At 42.6% G+C, this 20,452-nt stretch overlaps 1 protein-coding gene and 1 pseudogene across 6 annotated transcripts; both read right to left on the bottom strand.

Moving 5' to 3' along the window:
• Nucleotides 1-73: 73 nt before the first annotated feature.
• On the bottom strand, nt 74-20,043 carry LOC6536078 (putative epidermal cell surface receptor). 6 transcript variants are annotated; one of them, XM_002096652.4, is made up of 10 exons: nt 19,896-20,042; nt 18,112-18,531; nt 8,091-9,352; nt 5,334-5,619; nt 4,497-5,129; nt 4,192-4,434; nt 2,811-3,824; nt 1,183-2,208; nt 719-943; nt 74-661 (listed from the first exon to the last, which is right to left on the bottom strand). In XM_002096652.4, exons 2-10 carry the CDS (start codon nt 18,437-18,439, stop codon nt 654-656), a joined length of 5,025 nt encoding a protein of 1,674 aa, XP_002096688.3. In that variant the 5' UTR covers nt 18,440-18,531; nt 19,896-20,042; the 3' UTR covers nt 74-653. The 6 variants fall into 6 exon arrangements, with proteins under 6 accessions (XP_002096688.3, XP_039231929.1, XP_015047558.2 ...); XM_039375995.2 differs by having other exon boundaries at nt 18,112-18,528; nt 19,896-20,029; XM_015192072.3 differs by lacking the exon at nt 2,811-3,824 and having other exon boundaries at nt 19,896-20,040.
• LOC120321942 lies at nt 18,638-20,235 on the bottom strand (annotated as a pseudogene).
• Between the last annotated feature and the right edge of the window lie 217 nt (nt 20,236-20,452).

Here is a 20,452-nt window from a genome sequence, read left to right on the forward strand (position 1 = left end):
ATACTTCCGATAAGTGTTAGTGATAGGGGCCACTATATTAACCAGAAAAAAATGGCTTTTTAGTTTTATTATCTTTTCTTTATTTATCCATACTCACATACATATGCATATCTATGTACGCTTTAAAAGCTAATTTAAATATTTATGGACTGTTAATTGAAGAACGCATCGTATTGCTGGTGCTGCGGAGTCTGTTGATGTTGATGCGCCCTTTAATTACGATAAGTGTAAAGCTACAATTTACAAGTTAAACTAACTAAACTCGTATGCATTTTGAAATCGCCAATAGAATCGATACGCCCAGCGAGGCCAATTTTAGTTGTGGAGCTATTGTCAATTGGTTCTTCCATAGGGTGTCTTCTTCTGTCTCAATCTCTCTCTATTTACACAAGTCGCAAATTGTTTAACAAAAGGTATGTGTTTTAGATTACTTAACCACTACATTCAACATGGCGGCCATTTCGATTTGAACAAATTTTTTAATCTTGCGCCGGTTTCAGAAAATTGCTTGCTCCATTTCATTTAATCGGTTTGATTCAGGATTTTCACTTATATTCTTTTACTGACACTGAGTTTTTCTTCCACATCTATTCCCTTCAATATTTACAAGAATCTGCTTTCAAACTAGTTGCTTGCAGGGCAAGGTGAGTCATTTACAGATCTGGAATTAAAAAACATTATAATCTGGGATTCTTATCGTATTATGCAATCTACTCACTCATAGTCTCCTGTTGGATCTCTACCTTGTATGAGGGATTATCATAGGCAGCGTCGCTTTTTCGTGGTGGCGTAATGGATGCCGTTTGATGAACTCGTCTTCTGGTGATGATCAGTAACAGGGCCAAAGTAGACATTATCGCCAAGGCAGCGATCACAGAAACCACCACAAGGGGGCCGTAGTAGTCGCCCACGGGTTGGTCCGTTCCCGCGGTTAGTAGTTTTCCTGATAATGGCACAGCCGAGATAGAGTATTAGTAGCGAATAATTGTCAAATCACTAAACTAAAATATAACATAAGTAAACTATATGTAGTTTGAAGTTATATCTTAAGGATTTTTTTCCGGCTCACCAAATAGTTTAAACCCTCTACTTATTCCTTCAAAAAATTGCAGGACTTGAAACGGAATTATATTTTATTGATAATCTTTACACATGTATATTCTCAACCTTCCTACGACTTACCAGTCTTTCCGGGAGTGGACGGACCACCTGGCTTCGTAATGAAGTTGACAACATTGCTCTTCTTGGTGTTGCCGTTGGTGAGGTACATTTCCAGCCAGAGGCGGTACTTGGTGCCTGGTTTGAGATCCATGATCAGGGTACCAGTGGTGCTGTCTCGCTTCGCCACCTTGAAGACGCTGGAGTCCTCCTTACCAGCGTCGCTCTGGTAGATGGCGCGATAAATGTGCACGAATTTGTCCTCCGGATAGGGCACTCCATTCCATGAGATCTCGACACTTTGGGTCTTCACCTTGGTCACGTTTACGGTCACATCAAAGCCATACACGTCCACCTTCTGGGCAGTTCGCACCTTAATCATGTGTCCCGCACGCAATTCAGCTCCGTGTCCAGCCAATGGAATGTAGTAGAGCCCGATCTCGTAGCCCGTATCCGGCTGAAGGTTCTGGATGGTGTAGCTGGTCAATGTGCGATGGATCAGAGGCGTTGAGGAGTAGATCATGCCCGTCAGTTCCTTGTAGCGCAGTTGAACTCCATCCACGTATTCCATTTGATCGTCGCCCAGTTTCTTCCATGTCAACTGCAACCAGCTGGCGTTCGTCTCGCTGACCGTCAGTTCTGGGTCCTCTACGTTCTTAAAGATGTCCTGGAAGTCTGGCCTGTAATCGGGGAACGGAGGTGGGGGAGTGATAGTCCTTTCAGGCGGTGTCTTCACGGTGTAGATGCTGCTCGTGGGCTGCGAGTTCAGATCACGAAGTATTAAAGTGATCTTCACTTTGTACAGTGAGTTTGGTTCAAGACTGGGTAGATCGAACTCCATCTGGGATGTGGCAATGAGGTCCTCGGGCGGAGCAAAGATCTGCTGTTCCCATGTGGATGTGTCGTTACTGGGTCCATTCGAGTAGCGCAGCTCCACGCGTCCATGGAGGTTCACATAGACCTGGGGAACGGTGAACACAATGCGAATGGAACGAGGATCGATGGCTTCCAAGGTGTGAACTTCGATATCAGGTTGCAGGTTGCTGGCTCCTAGTTGTTATAATAAAAATGTGTTGATGTTATATTAAAGCCTTTTAAGAGATAAGGAAAGAGATAAGCAATCATAAAGATCGTCATTTGGACATTGTACTTTTACTTTGAAACTAAATCTCCAAAATTCATTCGGTTATTTATTATATATACTAGTTAAAAAGATGCTTTCAAAAAATGTTAAAGAAATTGAAGTTTATTACTTCTGAGCTAAACATCGGGATTTGAAATTTGGATTATATTTTTAAGTTAGTGAGGAAAATATAATAGTTTCCCACGGTGATCTTAACTTGCTCATCTCTGACTTATTTGAGTATTTGTAGTATTAGTATTTGTACACCGAATATTAATAAACGAGCATCGTTTGGAAATTGCTTAAGTTGCGGATTAGCTGCAAGCATGTTTATGGATGATCGTTTAAGCTGATGGGTTGGTTAGTGCTTGTGATAGATGAGTGTATGTCTGTTGTTGGTTTTTGTGGATGGTGTTGTCTCAGTTAGTACAGTAAAACCCTGTCGCAGTGTTTCTATTGTTTGCTGAATAGCTGAGCAAAGTAAAGGAGATCTAAGAGGTGTGGTGGTGACTAGAATAGTTTGTTCAACCTGACTGCTGCTGTTTGACCAGCTTGTCCTTGTTCTGGTGCAGACTGTGCTCACTAGCCTGCGTAGAGAGTCCAGAAGTGGTGCTTGAGCTAGGCGATATTGTCTGCTGCAAGTGTTGCTGCGGGGTCGTCTGTTGTGGATGCGGATGGAGCTGTGGTACTCCCAGCCCCGGGATCACAGGATAACTCTCATAGGCCACTGTTTGCCCATCGACAATGGCAATGCCATGTCCTGGTGGCGGCGGTGGCACTCCACTGTGTACGATGGGCACATAATGACCCGGATGTTGCTGCGGAGCTTGTTGCTGCTGCTGCTGCGGTGTTAGAGACTGGTGCTGCTGATGGGGCGGCGGTGGTGGTCCACCTGGAACAGTTTGCTGCAGGTGCTGCAGTATCTGTTCGATTCGAACTTGTGGTCCCAGGTTGTGATTGTCCTTTTGTGTTTGCCCAGGATGAATTGGTGGTCCAGCATGGCCCGGATGAACCTGGTGTCCTGGTTGTTCTGCACCCAATATATTGAACAAATCAGACTGACTAGTGGGCACTGGAGGCGGTTTGCCCTGGGGTGTGCCATTGGGATTGATGTCGTACGGTTCATATTGATTATAGTCCTCGTAAACAGGCTTCACAGGATTGTAGAAGCCATACGGTCCAAGATGCGGCTGATGAGCATGCTGGTGGCCAAATTGGAAGGGCACAAATCCGCCGTTCGGTGGCAATGGGTCTTCCTGCTCCTCTGTGCGATCACCGTCGAAAATAACATCATTCTGGTGTTGCTGCTGCTCCTGCTGCAGATGCTGCTGCTGTTGATGCTGCACTTTCTTGTGGCCCTTCTCCGGTTTATCCGGCTTTTCAAAGATACCAAGACCGCCAATCGACTTGGGTGGTTTGCCATCTAAGGTGGGATAGAAGGCGCCACTTGCTGATGGTTTCTTCTCCTCGTCCTTCTTGATTTGGGGTACTTTGCTAGGTATACTGGTCGAGATATTTGCTGTCGCTGTCGTTGTTGTGGTTTCTGTTATCGGTTGCATGGTGGATGGTTGATTGGTTGTTGTAGTTTGATTATTTACAAAATGCATAGCGTGAATAACAGTATTGAAATTGGTTGTGATGAGCGTAGAAAATAAAAATAAAGTAAAACGAAATTAAATAGCATATCAGCGCGATAAAGATGGCAGTAGAGAAGAGGTCAGGACAACGAGCAAAAGCGCAACATATCAACAAAACAATGTAATCAATAGATGTATACAACACGAACTCAAAATGACTTTTCAATGACAAAGCTTAAGGAAATGAAGCGATTGGGTGGAAACACTTTCTTGATTACGGCATGCAAACTACAAAACGAGGAAGGTATTATTATGGCATGCAGATTTGTTTACCATTTGGTGGAATAGAGGCATGGGTTGAAGTAGCTTCCTCCTCTTCGTCCTGACCCGCACCTCCGATTTTCGGGATTTGGGGGGCACACATCCAGTGCTTGCAGCACTCGTCATCGGGAATGGGCAACAGGCGGGCCAAAGCTGGATGACAGGGCAAATCTGCCGGAGGAAGAGCTGGAACCGGAGGACAAGCTGCCCTGCACTCTACTCGTCCATTCTCACAATAGCAATGCTGATCGCAACCTGTGTGAAAGAGGCCATGTTCGAGGGATATTGTAATGGAGGTGAATAAGCCACGATCTTACCTGTCAGATTGGCTGGGACAGGAGACCAGTTCTCGATCTGGACGCCTTGGTAAGTACACGTGCCATTGTCGACGCAACGCATGCTCTCCGGACAGCAATTCGGCGGCGAGGGCTTAAAGTCCACCGGAACCGGTTCCCAGCGGATGCAGTGCGGATCCTGGACATCCAGGCCAAAGCTCGAGGGGCACTCCAGCTTGGCACAGTGAATGCCCTGCTCATTGCAAATGCACAACTGATCGCAGCCATCGCGGAACTGTTGGCCCACATCGTATTCTGTACCCTTGAATGTGCAGGTGGGCTTGGCGCCTCCGGCGTCGCGAGCCTGCTCCTGGAAGCGGAAAGGGTCGATCTCCTCTGGATCTTCGTTGTTGGTGTTCTGCTGCGGCGTTGGCTGCTGTTCGTGATCGTCCAGGGTGACATCGCAGAGCTCCAGTTGGCAGCACACGTCCTTCGGGTCTTTTACATATACACACTTGTCCATACGCGTGTGATTCCGTTCCGGGCAGCGTGGCCTGCAATCCATGACACCTTCTTCGGCACAGTGACAGATCTGCTCGCAGCCGATCTCCAAGCGCTCCCGGAACTTGTAGATACCCCCCATGTAGTGACAATCGCTTCGAGGCTTGGGCGTGGCTGCAATGTGGTGGGTGGTGGAAATGAGCAATGGGCGTGAGCGGCGTGGATGGGACATGTTTATGGAGGGCATAGAGAACACGGCAAATGTTAAAATGCTTGGGCAAATAGTGATGACTTGGGAATGCATATAAGCTACGACTACAGCAAAGCCACAAAAAGCTAATTCATCTGCTGCTGCCCTTAAGAGATACACTCACTCACCTTCATCATCGGTCGTGGGCAGGGTCACAGCAGCTTCTCCTGTTCCATTGGTGGAAGCTGCCGCACCCTCTGTGGCCACCACCGTGGGCTCCAGCAACGGCTCATTGCATTCCATCACCCGACAGCATTCATCCTCCTCCACCATCTTCTCCAGGCAGTTGGGATTGGCCATGCTGCGTTGGCTACCGCGTGGATAACTCAGTCCCTTGCACCTCGGCTCGCACATCCAGTCGCCGCGGTTGCAGGTGCACCGTTCGTCGCAATCCCGCTCCATCAACTCTCCGTGCTGTGAATAATGGTAATACGTTAGAGTAAGACTTCATCAGTTTAAAGTCACTCATTGCAAACTATAAATGCTTTAGTGTAGACAATTGCCACTTTTTGTAAGTTTAAAAAAAAACCTTTAAGCTTAAGTTATATAAACATTGCAGCTTTAGATTTACCTATGTTTTTTTAATGCTATCATAAGCTATAACCCTCTACTTTCACTATCTCAAAGACCCCAATTATACCGATTATCATGAATTTGAATCCAAGAACAACCGCAAATTTATTCCGGTAATCACCAAAGATCGACCTACTGAGCCATTTTTATTTTTTGTCAAACTACATTTCATAAATTTCGCTGTGTGAAAGCTTTTTTCGCAGAAATTACGTCAATTTGCACAACTAACTAAGTAGGTGAGAGTAGATGGGCTCATCAATCATCCGCCTTGTTGATTGAAGGCAATTACCGACTTGGATTTCCTGCTCTCTGCGTGGTGCTCCAATAATCAAATATGTCATATTTCGACGAAGCCTACGCATGCCTGAGGGCATAGACTTTTGTTGGAGTTGAAAATGAACTTTTGATGTTAGTTTTCTTAAATATTTAGCAGAGGTTTTCGACGCGTTTATTGGGTTTTCAGGTGCAAGAACTCATACCCCATAATTGATTCCCCTTTCCTTAATGGCACCTAATGAGCACAATTGTTGTAAAGCCTCAAAGGCCTTGGCGTCGAAAAAAAAAACCCATAACGCCCTCTTTGGCACAATAAACTACTGAAAAGAAAAACCGAATTGGCTTGGTAAACTGTGCTATTTTACAGATTATTTTCTGAGTTATTCGGTGCTCACTTGAAAAACATTTGCGGCATGCGGCTTGGCATGTTGCACGTGTCCACCGATCGATGGCAATTTATAAAAAAAAAAGGGTGGAAGGGGAGGACCGATTGCCGCCGACAACAATTCATTAAAAGTGAAAGCAAAAATTATTTCATATCGAAGTGGACCGCAAACTCGATTATGAAAACTACAAAACAAGCAATTTAAAAGACTAAGAAAAGCGATATTAATAAAAGATGAGGACTGGGCCATCTCGAAGAGTAAATGCTCTTTATCAAGGGTACAACTTTTAAAGTGTTTAATAAAAATTATATAAGGATTAGGACATTGAGAAATGCCTATCGCGAAATTCACGTCATAAATAGTCTTAAAATTTGAAAATTGTTTAATTATCTGTAGTAATGTGTGCGGATCAGGTATAGTTAGAGTATTTAAAAAAAAGAGCCAAACTCCCTAAGACTCAAGCATCGCAGCGGAAAATGGCTTGGTCAGTAAGTTGTGGCAGCTGTATCCATCTGCATCTATGTATTTACAAGCTCCCGATGCGGCCCAAGATGTGGAGCTCACATGACTGGGCGCCATTACCCGAGCTGAAGAGAACCGAGTGCAACGTTTGATGAACACGTCACACTTGGACAGACGCAAAAAGGAGTGTAGCAATTACTTGAATTCATAAGGCACACCATTTTCCCTGTTCAAGCGAATCGTTCTAACTGATTACTGTCTTATTACTTATTTAAAATGCCAGCAATTGTTACACTGCTGTACAGATTGCTGCAAATTGGGTATGCGAATTGGCGCGGAGATTGGGATGGATTGATCCGCGACCACAGAGGCGATGTCAACATTAATCACAATGAGCAGTTTCTTGGAATTTTCTTCCTCAGCCTGTCTTTTTTTTGCCTTTTTTCTGCAACATAAAGGTGCGCAAATATTTGCATAATTGCTGCTTGGGCGAGCAGCAGCCGGGAAAGCTCTCCGAAATATTTTCGATTTTCGACGCTTTTTGGAGTGCGCAGACAGCTGCGCTGGATGCTGGAACGCTGAGTGGGCTCTGACCGGTTTCACTATGAGCACCAAACTCGTTACCATTATGCAATTCAGGTGACGACAAGGCGAATTGGAGTTGCGTGCCAGGAAGTGGGCAGGCCGACTGGGAAATGGTGACGTCGACCGCAGCTCTCTTGCTTGTCAGGATCTGTCATATATTCTACTGTGTTTTTATGATGGTTGTCATAGGGCCTGGCGTCTGGTCAAACTTGACTTAAGCAAATGCAAATCAATATAACAGAATTTGAAACAACAACCAGATCTGTGCATTGACGTCAGACGGTTGGAAATGTCAAAGATTAAAAAGCTTTAAGCAACGGATATAAAATGGACTTTCTCTATGATCGTTAAGTAGAATTTATATAAATAAATTATTTATGTGATAAAGAAAATAATTACAATGATATCATTACAAATATAATTTTGAAATTCATTAGGCAGAGAAAAATGAAACATTTATTAGTTCAAGCAAATTTATTAAGTCCTACGAATTATTTTTTCGGTTTTCTGTTTTTCTGGCACCCTTAATAATTGTTAAGAGTTGTTTGGAATTAGTTCTAAATGATTTCTGTGTCCAAACAAAAAGAGTGCGTTGATACCAACCTTATAGCTTTTGTTGTTGGCCAGACATTCCCGCTGCATGGTATCCCCGCTGGCGGTGATTTCCACGATTTTCGGCATTTCCGTTTCCGGCTGAGCAGTGGGCGTGGTGGAGCTGGTAGTGCCCTCGTTCTGATCTCCGTCCATGCTGACATCACTGAGATCCATGAGCTGCTCGTGGGTAGAGGCATTGTGGTGCAGGAACAGCTCGATATCATTGCCGCCACCAGCCGATCGTCCCTCGCCAGCAAAGGCAACGAATGGTGATGGCTCGGTGGTGGTGGTCGAGACTTCGGTGGTGGAGCTGCTTTCCGACTCCTTGGTCACCTCCTCCTTCTTCGGCTCCTCCTGCTTCTTCTCCTGCTGCAGCATGTGTTGTCCTTCAACAATGTTAATCACTGGCACCGACTCGCTGTCCGGCATCATTGTGGTGGCCGCTTCATTTTCTGGATCATTCATATGCATGGCGCGTGCTCGCGATGTGGTTGAAGTGGCCGCTGTCGCTGCAGTTGTTGTGGTTGTGGATGTGGATGTGGACGTGTATGTTGCCTCGGTTGCAGTTGATGGCTCAGCGGTTGCCTTGTTCTCCTGACTGACAACAATACCAGCCACAATTCCCGACTCTGTGGTGCTGGTAGTAGTCGAAGTGGTAGTGGACGATTCCTCGGTGCTGGTCGAGAGCATTTGATAATCTTCGTGTTCGGCCAGGCGATCATGATTCTCGGACAGTATATGCACATGATAGGGATCTTCTTCGCGCTCACTCGGGACTGTGGATGTAGATGTGGCTGGCGTACCTGTTGTTGGTGTACCTGTTGCTGTTGCCGCTGTGGATGTGGCTGCCGCCGTCGTTGTCTCAACTTGTTTGTCACTTTCGATTTCAACGTTCTCCTCGCTGTTGCTGTTGCTGGCTGTTATGAGCGTGGCCGGATGTCGGAAATTGTTGAGATCCTTGGCCACATCGTCCTGCTCGTTGGAGATCTGATTGAGCTCATTCTGCTGCTGATCCTGCTCGCGCTGCCGTTGCATCTCGGTGGTGGCATCGTCGGCGCCAATGCTCTCGGCGTGCTCATCCCGCAGCGGAATGTGTTGAATGTGGCTCTGATCTGGTTCCGTGTTGGAGAAGACCATGTGCTGATCGGGTCCCTCGGTTTCCTGGCGGGGCGTTGTTGTTGGCTCCGTGGAGGTGATGGGTTCAATGCTCGTCGATCGCATGCTGGTGTCTTCTGGCAGGCTGCTTGGCACTGGCACAACTGTCGTGAACTCTGAAAAGAAAACATTTGTTTATGTTTCAACTGGATTTTTTGCATTGAAATTAGTTATAGGAAATATAAGATCTTCTTTGATTATCCCTAACAAACCATGAAGTTATTAATTAAAGCAGACCCTTGACCTGTTCTTTTCCAATTACAATGCCACAATAAGTTTTTCGTTGTACACTTTTGTTGTGACAGCTGTCAGTTTATATCGACGGACACCCATCTATAAGAAATTCGCTTTTAAACGAATTCATTTCTTTTCGATTTTACTTATATATTTTATGTATCTCCAACGGTCCTCATCAAAACACGTAAATATTTCTGTTATCGCAAAATAGCGATTACCAGATTATGAGTATTGCGTGAAATTAAAATGTAGGTCAGCAAGGCTGTGCCCAGTTTTATTAACATTACTTTGATATTGTTATAACTTTAGCCACTGTAACAAATTAAATGTACGAAGAATTCTTATTGATTCCGTTCCGGAATGAAGTCATTTCTGGGGTAAACAAACTCTAAGGCTTTGTCCCACATTTACGGTAAGTGGCTGATAGAATTCTTTCGCAATTCTAGCGGAAACCACGTAAATCGTATTGGAAATATCTCACGCTTCTCGTCATCATTATCGCCATCCGCAATTCGCTTGGATACGCCATCATTGAAACGTAATTTCTGTTTTTCGCTCGGTTTTTTTTTTTGCCGCAGCATCAGTTCCTAAAAATCTGCAAGGTATTCATTAAGCCCCGTCTGCCTGAATCTTCTGCCTGCTGAATCATCGTCCGCAGGTCGGACCATTCTCGGAAGACCTGGGCGGACAAGCCCCGGCCAAAATATCTGGCAAGACACATCTTTTATGATATAATTCCAGTTCCTCTTCGGTTTTCTGCTTCTTTTGGCTTGAGTATGTTGGCTTGTAAAGCTCTTTTGTGGGCTCAGACAGACCCGGCAACTTGTTGTTCTTTGTGATTTTCTTTTCTCTCTGTTATATAATTACATTTGTTTTCGGGCATAGTTTCGGGGCGCAAAACTCTTGTCATAAATAAATGACGACCTTAGTAAGCGGTCTTAAAGGGGTTCTTCTTATAAACCGACACAAAACACTTGACTTGCACATGGATGCCCAAGAGATTCATGATTGCTTCTGCCAAGCTCACAGACTATTCACAGGAACATTCGGTTAAGACTTAATTAATTAATGGGAACTTGAACTTGATTGCTAATTGTTGCACACGAATAGGGAAACCTTTTTCCTCCACCTCTAGGTTCTTATCTCGTAAGTTAGTCAATCGATATTCATTAAGCTGGGACATAATTATGTGACTGTCAAGGAATTCCAAAAATCTCCATTTGAATTCTGTCTTCAGTCTCATTCCGGTAATAACTTTAAAATGGTCTAGATGCAATTTTCAACGTAGTCGAGCACTCGATCATCCAGTTGGAATGGTAAATAACCCTCGCACACTCAATGAGTCTCTGACTCATGGAAGGTCTTGAGGAGGGGAAATGGAATGGAGTAAATGCGACCCCATGGGGACGGCATTTACCCAGTCAAGTCCTCCGTCTCGACAGGCCCATGTAAAGTGTGGGTGGAGGGGGAGGGCGACTGTCATGCGTGCGTCGTAATAGCCACAAAAGTGGCCCCAGACCCCGGGCCCTAATCCCTATTCCCTAGTCCTGGGCTTATTGTTCCTGTTACATGGTGCGGATGCAACAGTTGTCGCCGCTCCAATAAGAAGAAGGAGACCTGAAACCAGGCAGTCAGTCAGTCAGATTCAAAGGCTGTCTTGCAGTCAGAGCTGGCATGCAACGAACGCCAATTTAGCGTTAAAAATCTTTTTTTTAATTCAAGCTCCGAAAGATGAATACCCTTCATTCGCTAGAAAATGAAAAAATACCGAATATACTAAGCATACATTTTAGATTAGACTTTTAAAATTTCCAACTTCGAATTAAATTGCAACAGAAGATTCTAGCTTAGAAATTTGTTAAAGGAATCGGTCAAACTTAAACATTTACAGTACCACAGTACAAACACCTCTTAAAAGTCAGGGTACGTACCACCTAGCTAAAGACAGTTCGGTTCGTTAGCCAACTGAGTGAATGGGAGAAAGAGGCTCTAGTCGATTTTTATATAGAGAGAACACCTTTATGTGTGTGTTTTATGTTTTAGCTGTTGCTTTTATTGTTGTGTCGGGTCTGGAGCTTAGGGTTACTGACATGAACCTTGAATTTCAGTTCGTTATGCTGCTGCTGGCAGCCTCCAGCTCGAGCTCCAGCTAGGGTTGCCATTGCTGTGGTGCAGCTCTGTTTCTTCTTCAGGTTCTTGATTCTTAAATCTTGGTTGTGCGACGGGCTTGCTGTCACGACTTATAATACGCGAACAGTTCGAGGGCTTTTGCCGCAGTGAGCTCCCACTCCATTTGTTTAGTTCGATTTTACTTGGCGCACAATTTGTCTCTTACTGTCACTGATTTTTATTTTTTACTGGCTTTCGTTAAGAGAGTCCAGGCGTCCTCTAAATAAATAAATACCCAGCTGGAACATGGCGCACAGATAGGACTCGTTTGGTGGTCTGTCCTTGCGACTGCATACGAAAGACTCAGACAACAAACTTGAGTTTATGTATCAGTTCTTTCTGGACTTTTGGCTTAGCGTAGTTTATGACTCAGCGCTTAGCCGGTCAGCCAGCTTGATTATGATATATATGCATGCGACAACAAACCACCAGCTAACCACTATCAGCACCGCAAACAATCACCCGGAACAGGCCACTTATGCAGAAATGCAAAACTGCTGTCCGGTAGTTTTAACTCATCTGCGGTTTTTCTAAGTCGCCGCACGTTCTGCGGCTTTGCAAGCAAACAAATGAAAAGACAGTTCTTCGGAGGAGTGGGAGATCACTTTAATGCCGGGGCTGTAGAACGGGGCAAAGGAGAGCCCATAAGTGATGTGCTTAGAATTGACAAGCTGCCAAGAAGCGATGCATGCAAACCGGATGTCTTTGTTAGATGGGGTAGTGGTTATTCTTCTGGGTAATGGTTGCCATAGATCTAGAGTTGATTATGTCTGGAAATGTGCTTCATATGCGATTGGGAAGGAGTTTCATGGTCAATTTATTTGGTTCAAAGCCATTTGTACATCGGAAAAAAAAAAATAAAAAGATCTGAAAACGGAAATTTAAAATATCCAGACCATACTTAAGCCGTAGATCTATACTATTTAAAGAACACAATTTATTCGGGATTTCAATAAATGAATTGCACTTCACAGACCCAAATTATTATTGTTATTATATCATTAACATTATTTCCAGCTATTAGATTTTTATTAATTTCGAGTAGTGTACTGGAAGCTCTGAACGTGGGCAGCCGGAAGCAGAGCTTCAAAGCAGTCCCTGCCTAATAACCATGCCCACGCCCCTGATCACCACTAACCTGTCACCGCTCCCTGCCCCGTTATCACCCTTTTGGCCGAGTTTAGTAATGCGCAAAAAGTGTCAACAAAAATGAAACCGGCAAGAGCTATCAAGGGGAGAGATAGGGAAGAGGAAAGGTTTTACCTTTTTGGTGGCTTGGTTAATGTAACGGTCATGCCTAAAGTGTGACATGAATCAGAAATGTATATACTCTCGCACGTAATATATATAACATAACGTAGGTATTATGCAGCTGTTGGCTGTGGTCACTTTTATTTATGATTCGAAACAAAAATCTGAATTGATTACGCAATCTACGATGTAGCCTGCATTCGAATTCACTCGCTTCTTTTTGGGTGTTAATTTTGATTATATTTTCGTTTTAATTAAGCCCATGTTTTGGAGGTTTTCTATTGTATTTGTTTTAGAAATTTGCTGATGTTAATGAATTTGCGCGGCCTTTGTTTGAAATGATGACGTTCCACAAAAGACGAGTATGGAAATTTGTGAAACGAAGTGTTAACTTTCAATGGCGCACGTTGAATGAAAATTATACATGGATAAAGAAATCATTTTTTGACGGAAAGACCTTAAAGTGATAATTTTAAGAATGATTTGCTTCCGGGTCTAGTAGATACACAGAGATTCATTAAAGAAATCACAAAATAGACAGCTCTATCCTGAACTCATCTCAATTGCAGGTAACTGAACTTGCTCTTAAACCAAATAGTTCTTGGCATCTTATCGGCCTTTCTATCTGGCTAATGATATAAAAATGTGCCAGACCATTGAGAAAACCCAAGCAGACAGAGAATTTATATACTCAAACAAATGGCTGGTGGTCAGTCAGGTATGTAAGAGCATCTCCGATAGGCCAAAATACCTCTACACCGTAAAAACAACAGTTCACAACAATATCATTAACAAGCAAAGCGGAAGACGAGTGCAGCCATTCGACAATAAAGCAAAATTATTTCCCAACCAGCATTTGACCTTTTTCAACTCGAAAGTTCATGTGCATCTAACAACAACACAAATGCAGTTTGACCCGCTAAAAAGGGGCAGAATGGGCGGGCGTGGGAGGAGAAGGCTGACCCGATGCAGAGGTAAAACAAGTTTCAAATACTACCAAGAGCGCGTGTCATTATCCGTTTGGGGTTCGGGCTGAAGGAGCCGAGACAAAGACCTCTGGCAGAAATGAGAATATGCCACGATATGACTAAACACAACGCCACTTAGCTGGCGTAGTTGCAGCTCCAGTTGTATCTGTACCCGATCTCAATGGAATGACACCACACACTTTTAGCCAAGTGAATGCGAGTTGTTTGGCCGGCCATGAAATCGAATTCGAAGTGGAGTTTGGATTGGAATTGAAGCCGCGTATGCCTGTGGATTTTGTACCGTCAACTAGCTGACTTGTAACTAGTGCCAAAGTGCGTTCCGAATTGAAGGCCAACCGAATGGCACAGGCAGCGAAAACAAGATCGCTTAGGGTATACATATATTTACAATGTACACTGAACGTGTTCGGAATTTCGATTTAGTAATCACGTTGATTGAGAGCTTCACTTCCTTGTGTATTTAGCAAAGGTATGTAACGCCTAAAAAATAACGTTCAGAATTCGACCAATTTTAATATATCAAATTATACTTTGTTCGTTGGGCCATTGTGTATTTACTTGATCTACAGTTTTAGTACACGAATTGGTATATGAACAAATATATATTTATATACATATATGCTTTTTATACAGTGGGTTTTGGACATTCGATTACCAAGACTTAAAATCTTTATATTGAAGATTTTACATAGCTTATATGGCGTTACATGGGTGGTTGATCTGCAAATTAACAAGAAGTTCATTCTTTCGCATATTTATGTGGCGAGAAATTGTTTATCTGCCATTACCCCCTTAGCTAATCTTTCAGCTCAAACAACAGTATAAGGTATTCAGAACTTGTAATTAAATTAATTTCCATTCTTTTATTTGAGGCTCCGCTTTAGCTCAACTTCCTGACTACGTTCGCCGCTCTCAGCACCGTTCAATGACACAGATAATTGCCCAGCACACACTCAACTCCAGTCATTCGCAATTAAAATGCATTAATTAGCCGCATATTGCCTTTCTGTGCTACATTTTTCTTACTGCGCTCACATGGGAGAATAAGATACATGAAAATTATCTAATTGAAAAATGCTAGCCAGCTAACCTAACGCACGTCTAGACCAGGGGGGGAATTGCATGATACTGTAAGGTGAATTGATGCCATAGCTTAATGCATATTTCAAACGAGTTACAATTGAGCTACATTTTAGCCTGTATTTTGATTTGCGCCCCTAACATAAATGGGATTGAGTTCACAGCCTGGCTGGGCCGGGTTTTCACTTGCCTAACCCGTTTGGTTCTGCTGAATGGGAGGCTGTTGGCGGAGAAAGCCCGCAAATCCGCTGTGAAAACCCCACTTAAAGTTCAAAGCCCAAAAATGTTTTTTTTCGACACTTGAATACGTAACATCTCAAAAGCTATATTTAAGACCAAAATGTTTATTGCCGCTGTCTGCACTTTCACGCGCACCCCTCGCAAACTGAAACTGAATTGAGTGTCAATGTACAAGACCATATAAATAACAGCGGCAAAAAGCCCACCTCCTAACGGCAAACAATTAACAATCGCGCAGTGTTGTGGTATTTGTCACTCTACACATAATACTCAACGTATGTATTTTCGAACTAGCCGGTTGAAAAACACTTTTAAGCTACTTTTACTTATCGGTTTATTATAGCGGTCCCATGAAATTCGCCAGCTAATCGAGTATGAACCCCAAAGCGAAAGGTACAGCAGTTCGAGTCAGAAATCACGAACCGAATTGCCTCACTCTTCAAAGAAATATGTTTCTCACACTCCGCTGAAATAGGTATCCTTGAAAAATCCGAGAAAACATAAGACTGCCTGCTTGCCTGTTCTGCAGAAATTCTCAGTTATGAAAAAACAACAGCGTATAAATAAACATGAAAGGGAAGGTGAAGAAGAAGCTCACATGGGCGCGGCAAACTAAAGACTTAGGAAACGAACTTGATTTTGCACCTCGGAGTTCGCTGTATTCCATTTAGCAAAACCTTTTTTTTTCATCTTAGGATACACCATTTTTCATAGTGCATGCGATATGGATAGTTTACAATACAAAAACTGTTGATAGTCGTGCCAGAAATATGTAAATTTCACTTTGCCATGAATTGTAAAAATAATAAACAATTAACAAGTCCACAAAACAGCAGGTTACTCAGCTATACCCATTTTGCCCGCCGTACATTTTCCCTTGAAGAAAGTGAGCCGCAGTAAAGTTGGCCAGTTGATTGAGGTCGTTATTGAATTTTGTAAATTTCGTGATACGTAGTTTTTTAAGGGACCTCGTGCATACCTATATATATTTATTTTTGGCAAGCCATTTTCAGTGCAGTCCCTGACTTGCAATGCCAACGCCATGAAAATTGCTCAATAGGATTTTTTTGCATTTTTGTATCTCTGATATATTAAGGCATCAAGGCCATAATTTAGCACCCAAAACAAGCCGCTAAACTGAAAATAAATAAATATATATATATATGATATATATATATATATATATTAAATCATTAAATCATTAGTATTACTTTGCTGATTTTTGTTCGTAGATTGATATATATATATATGAATATATATATGAAACGGGAGATTTTTATTACAGATGAATATGAAAATTGGATTAATTATTTTGTTTAAAGCTATTCTAGCGATATTTTTATATTTACTGTTGTAGTAGCTGTAACTATAACACAAAACCAGTTAATCAACTGTCTAAAGTCTTACCCCATAATTGATTTGCTAATATATATGTGCTTGTTTTAATTATAAAATCGAAATCCCCAATCAACTAGCTACCCACTCGACGCCTAGCAGAATAAGAGTTTGCGTAACTTGAAATACCCATTTTAAAATGTAATCAGGTGCGGTTTCTTCTTCAAGTTTGTAGGTGTTTCATTTATTACATCTGTCAATGATTAATTACTATTTATCTCTACCAGCTAATTTCCCGGGCACATACTTATATAATTAGCCCCCGCGAAAAGACATTCCGAGTTGCTGTACAAGTCAACACCCAAAATTTACCGAAGCTTATTGGAGGCTTGTGGTATGGGGACTACGTAGGTTAAGGGCATGAGTCATGACAGTTGGCTGCTTTGCATTTAAATTGAGTAAATACTGAAGGCTTACCTTACCATCAGCTCAATGTTTGCTGTTAAATCATTAACTTCCCCGTGGCATTGATACCAGCCAAAAAAGGCCAGTCCCTTTATAACAATGCATTACCACACGCCATGGCAACAACCTATGCTCAATCGATCTCGTTTTTTCGAGTCATCAATGAAACTAGCTGAAATTCTATCAAAAGAATAAAAAACCAATTGAAGTTTTTACGACGGCGTGCTTGCCCCTTAAAAATTTTGGTGTGCAACTAACGTAAAGCCCAAAACAACGTTCAAGATAAATTTAAATCTGCTACAGCCAAGTACTTAAACGGTCAAGACCTGATTTGACAAAACGCCGAACAATGGAGCCTTTTACTTTTGCACTACAGAAGTTTACACAAAAGGTACGTGTGTGAAAGTTCATTCTATCTAAGATGATCTAAATGTTTTGGTTTAAAACATTTTTTTCAGTTATCCTAGTAACCCAAATTCAACCGAATTTAAATAAAAAATTTGAACGTGTGATCTGAATTATAAAGTAACTTATTATATCAAACAAAAATAAGTATATTTCAATAAATTGATATAATATCTTGGTGTACTAGAATATATAATGAAAAACGAATTAGTTCTTTAGATCCGAAATGTTAAAATTTAATTATATTCATTAACTAGTTCTAACACGAGTAATAATTTCTCGTAGATTAGGTTTCCGAGATTAAGCTTAAGGGCTCGAAATTTTAATGTTTTCCCTTTAACATGCCGCGTAATTAACTAAGTAATTCAACAGGAAACCACTTATGTATATCTCCAAATATTCTTCCATCCATTAATAGTCGAACAATTTCTCTTGTTCGCTCCATTTAACCGGATCGGAAAATAATTATGGAGAAATGCCTTACAAATCGAAACGAAATGGGTAAAAAAGGGCGGACCAGAAGTCACGCACCGGCACGGCGTTAATTGGTGGCTCAGAGAACGAGATTTGATTATGGCGCAGAGAGCGCGGCTAGGCGGGATTAAAGTGTCTGAATGGAGACCGGGATGAGATGCCCCATCTATGCGAGCGTCGTCGCGTTTATACGGCATCTATAATTTTCATGGCTTTCGGCTTGGACTCACCAGTTTCGGCGGCATTGGATTTGTTGACCGCCTCAGTTGTTGTCGTCGTGGAAGTCGTTGAACTATCCACTGCCTCGGTGGTAATGCTGCTGCTTTGTTCTACGGCAATTGTGGCTTGAGTGGTGCCTGCAGCGGCGTCTGGGGCATCTGTTGTGGTATCCAGAGCTGGCATCGTTGTGGTGGCTGCATCTTCGCCTGCTGGCGCAGACGCCGCACGGTCAATTTGAATGCCAAGCAGAAGTAATCCGCAGAGAGTGGCCAGGCACATTCTACTCCATATGACCGTGGATGGGTCGCCTGAGGCTTTTCTTCTTCTACACGTTTGCATTTTGGTTTATGATTCTGCTCCGTCTTTTTGGCTTTTCCTCTTTGATTTTTCTCACACGTTTGCACTTGTTATTGTTAATTTATAGTAATCTTCTATAAATATGGAATTAAATAAATTACATGCACTTTTAAATCTTCGAAGGGTTTCGATAGCTTATTACCGACTTTTGTTCATTCGTTATTATTATTTAGTTTTCTCTTTTGGGGTCTGGGATTTTCTTTTGCGGTTGTTTAAGTTCACACGACATCTGTGGCAGAAATTTCTGTTATTTGTCATTGACTCGGCTTGGTAACCCCAAATGCTGTCATTTCCGTTGAAAGACGGTTGAATAACGATCTCTCAAGTGTTAAGTCGAGTCTATATTTTTCCAGCCAATTTTTTGAGTGATTTGTTAGTTATTTGTTAGTGATTTGTTTGGTCACCCTACGAATAGCTTGGAAAGTCGTTAGCTTAGAAATAGGGGTGGCTTACTCGTGCTTCAATCAATCAAAGAGTTAATGTGTGTTAATATTGCTGAGGAATAAAGGTATTAGCTAATTTTTAAAATACGCCGAATATGACCATTTTTAGTGTGAAAGCGTAAACTTCTTCGATTCCAATCACGCAAGTTCGTTTCCCAAGTCTTTTGTTTTATAAAGTTTCGTTGAGTTTTTAATGTTAATGTGCTTTTGAAACACTGTGTAGACCTACGATATGTAAACTCTGTTTAGCATATTTAATTTGGATTTACAACTTCTGCATCTAACCCAAGAGCAGCTCATAAATATCTTTCATTTTTTAGGCAACGCCAGCACAATTTTTACTTCTCACAATTCAAATCAGAAACTAGGCAAATAAACCAGCTTGCCGAAAAAACAAAGGCTGCCAAATGGGCTCTATGAATAGATATACTGTGTATATGCAAGGCAGTCGATGCTCATGCAACTCGCTGCAACAGCAACAAAAACCCTAGACCCAAATCGCGACAGCGAAATATTTCAACCGGTTCCAACGGCAGCAGCAGAAACTGCAACTGAAAACGGCTGCAGACAGCCAAATTCGCTGCAAGCCTGCATTTTGACCAAGTTAGTACGAAGGCAATTAGGCAGCATGCGGCTCTATTCTTTTCATATCTGTTGGCAACCGTGTTAGTATTTGTTTTGGCTAATATTCAGTGATGTCATTGTAAAAGTTGATGGCTTTTTGCACTGACATTTCACATTTCACTCTCACTCCTTTTATGTAGAAATGGCAAATGCAAGAAAACAAACAGCGAATAAGCGATTCAGAGCTGGAGGGAGAAAACTTGTTTTCGGTATTTCCAATGGAATGTTTTCGTTCGTGGTTCTCTTTTCTTTCGGCTGGCTCGTATTTTTCACTACCAGATCTTGTGTTTGTTTAATAAGAAAGCTATAATTTGCATAAATCACAACCGCACACACATGCAGGCACACTTAAATCGAAGATTAGCACCAACCCGGCGAGAAATAGGTATATATCTCCTCTTATCTGGCCACGTTTGTGGGCAGCGCGGTTTATATATATGTATATATATCGTTAGGAAAGTAATGCGATCGCACACGGCACACAACCGCTCCGTCTCAAGCACGACCACCAACTGATCTCTCTGCTGGCACGGATCTTGGCTGGTGCGTTGCCAACTCACCACGGTCTGCAGGCGGCCACCAGGTAACTGGTTTCCTCTCCGGCCAACTGGGGAGCCAACTGGCTCTGGTCGCTGGCTCTTTCTCCCGCGTCAGCTGAGCGCAACAGGTGAGAGCGCTCAAGTAATACATAATACCCATTACCATTACCATTACCCCTGGTTGAACGCTCGCTCTCACCCACACTCAGGTGTGTCTAGGCTGTTTCTGTCTGGCAGTGTGGGTGTAGTGTGCGAAAGGCCCTCTCTAGAAGTCGTTGGATTCGAGACAAGACGACCATGATGCATACACAAGACTCGAAGACGGGGTTTTTTTTTCAGTTTGGCAAGGCAACTGCAAGAGTCGATTCCTTGACAAGTGAACTCAGCGA

The sequence above is a fragment of the Drosophila yakuba genome, chromosome 3R (genome assembly GCF_016746365.2).
Source record: "Drosophila yakuba strain Tai18E2 chromosome 3R, Prin_Dyak_Tai18E2_2.1, whole genome shotgun sequence".
Classification (NCBI taxonomy): Eukaryota; Metazoa; Arthropoda; class Insecta; order Diptera; family Drosophilidae; genus Drosophila; species Drosophila yakuba.

Excerpts from the sequence above, each read along its gene's own strand:
- LOC6536078 (XM_002096652.4), bottom strand. The coding sequence starts at position 18,439 with ATGCAAACGTGTAGAAGAAGAAAAGCCTCAGGCGACCCATCCACGGTC. Across the intron at positions 4,435-4,496 it reads TGTCCCAGCCAATCTGACAG|GTTGCGATCAGCATTGCTAT; the intron begins GTAAGATCGTGG and ends TCTTTCACACAG. Across the intron at positions 2,209-2,810 it reads GGTCAAACAGCAGCAGTCAG|GAGCCAGCAACCTGCAACCT; the intron begins GTTGAACAAACT and ends TATAACAACTAG.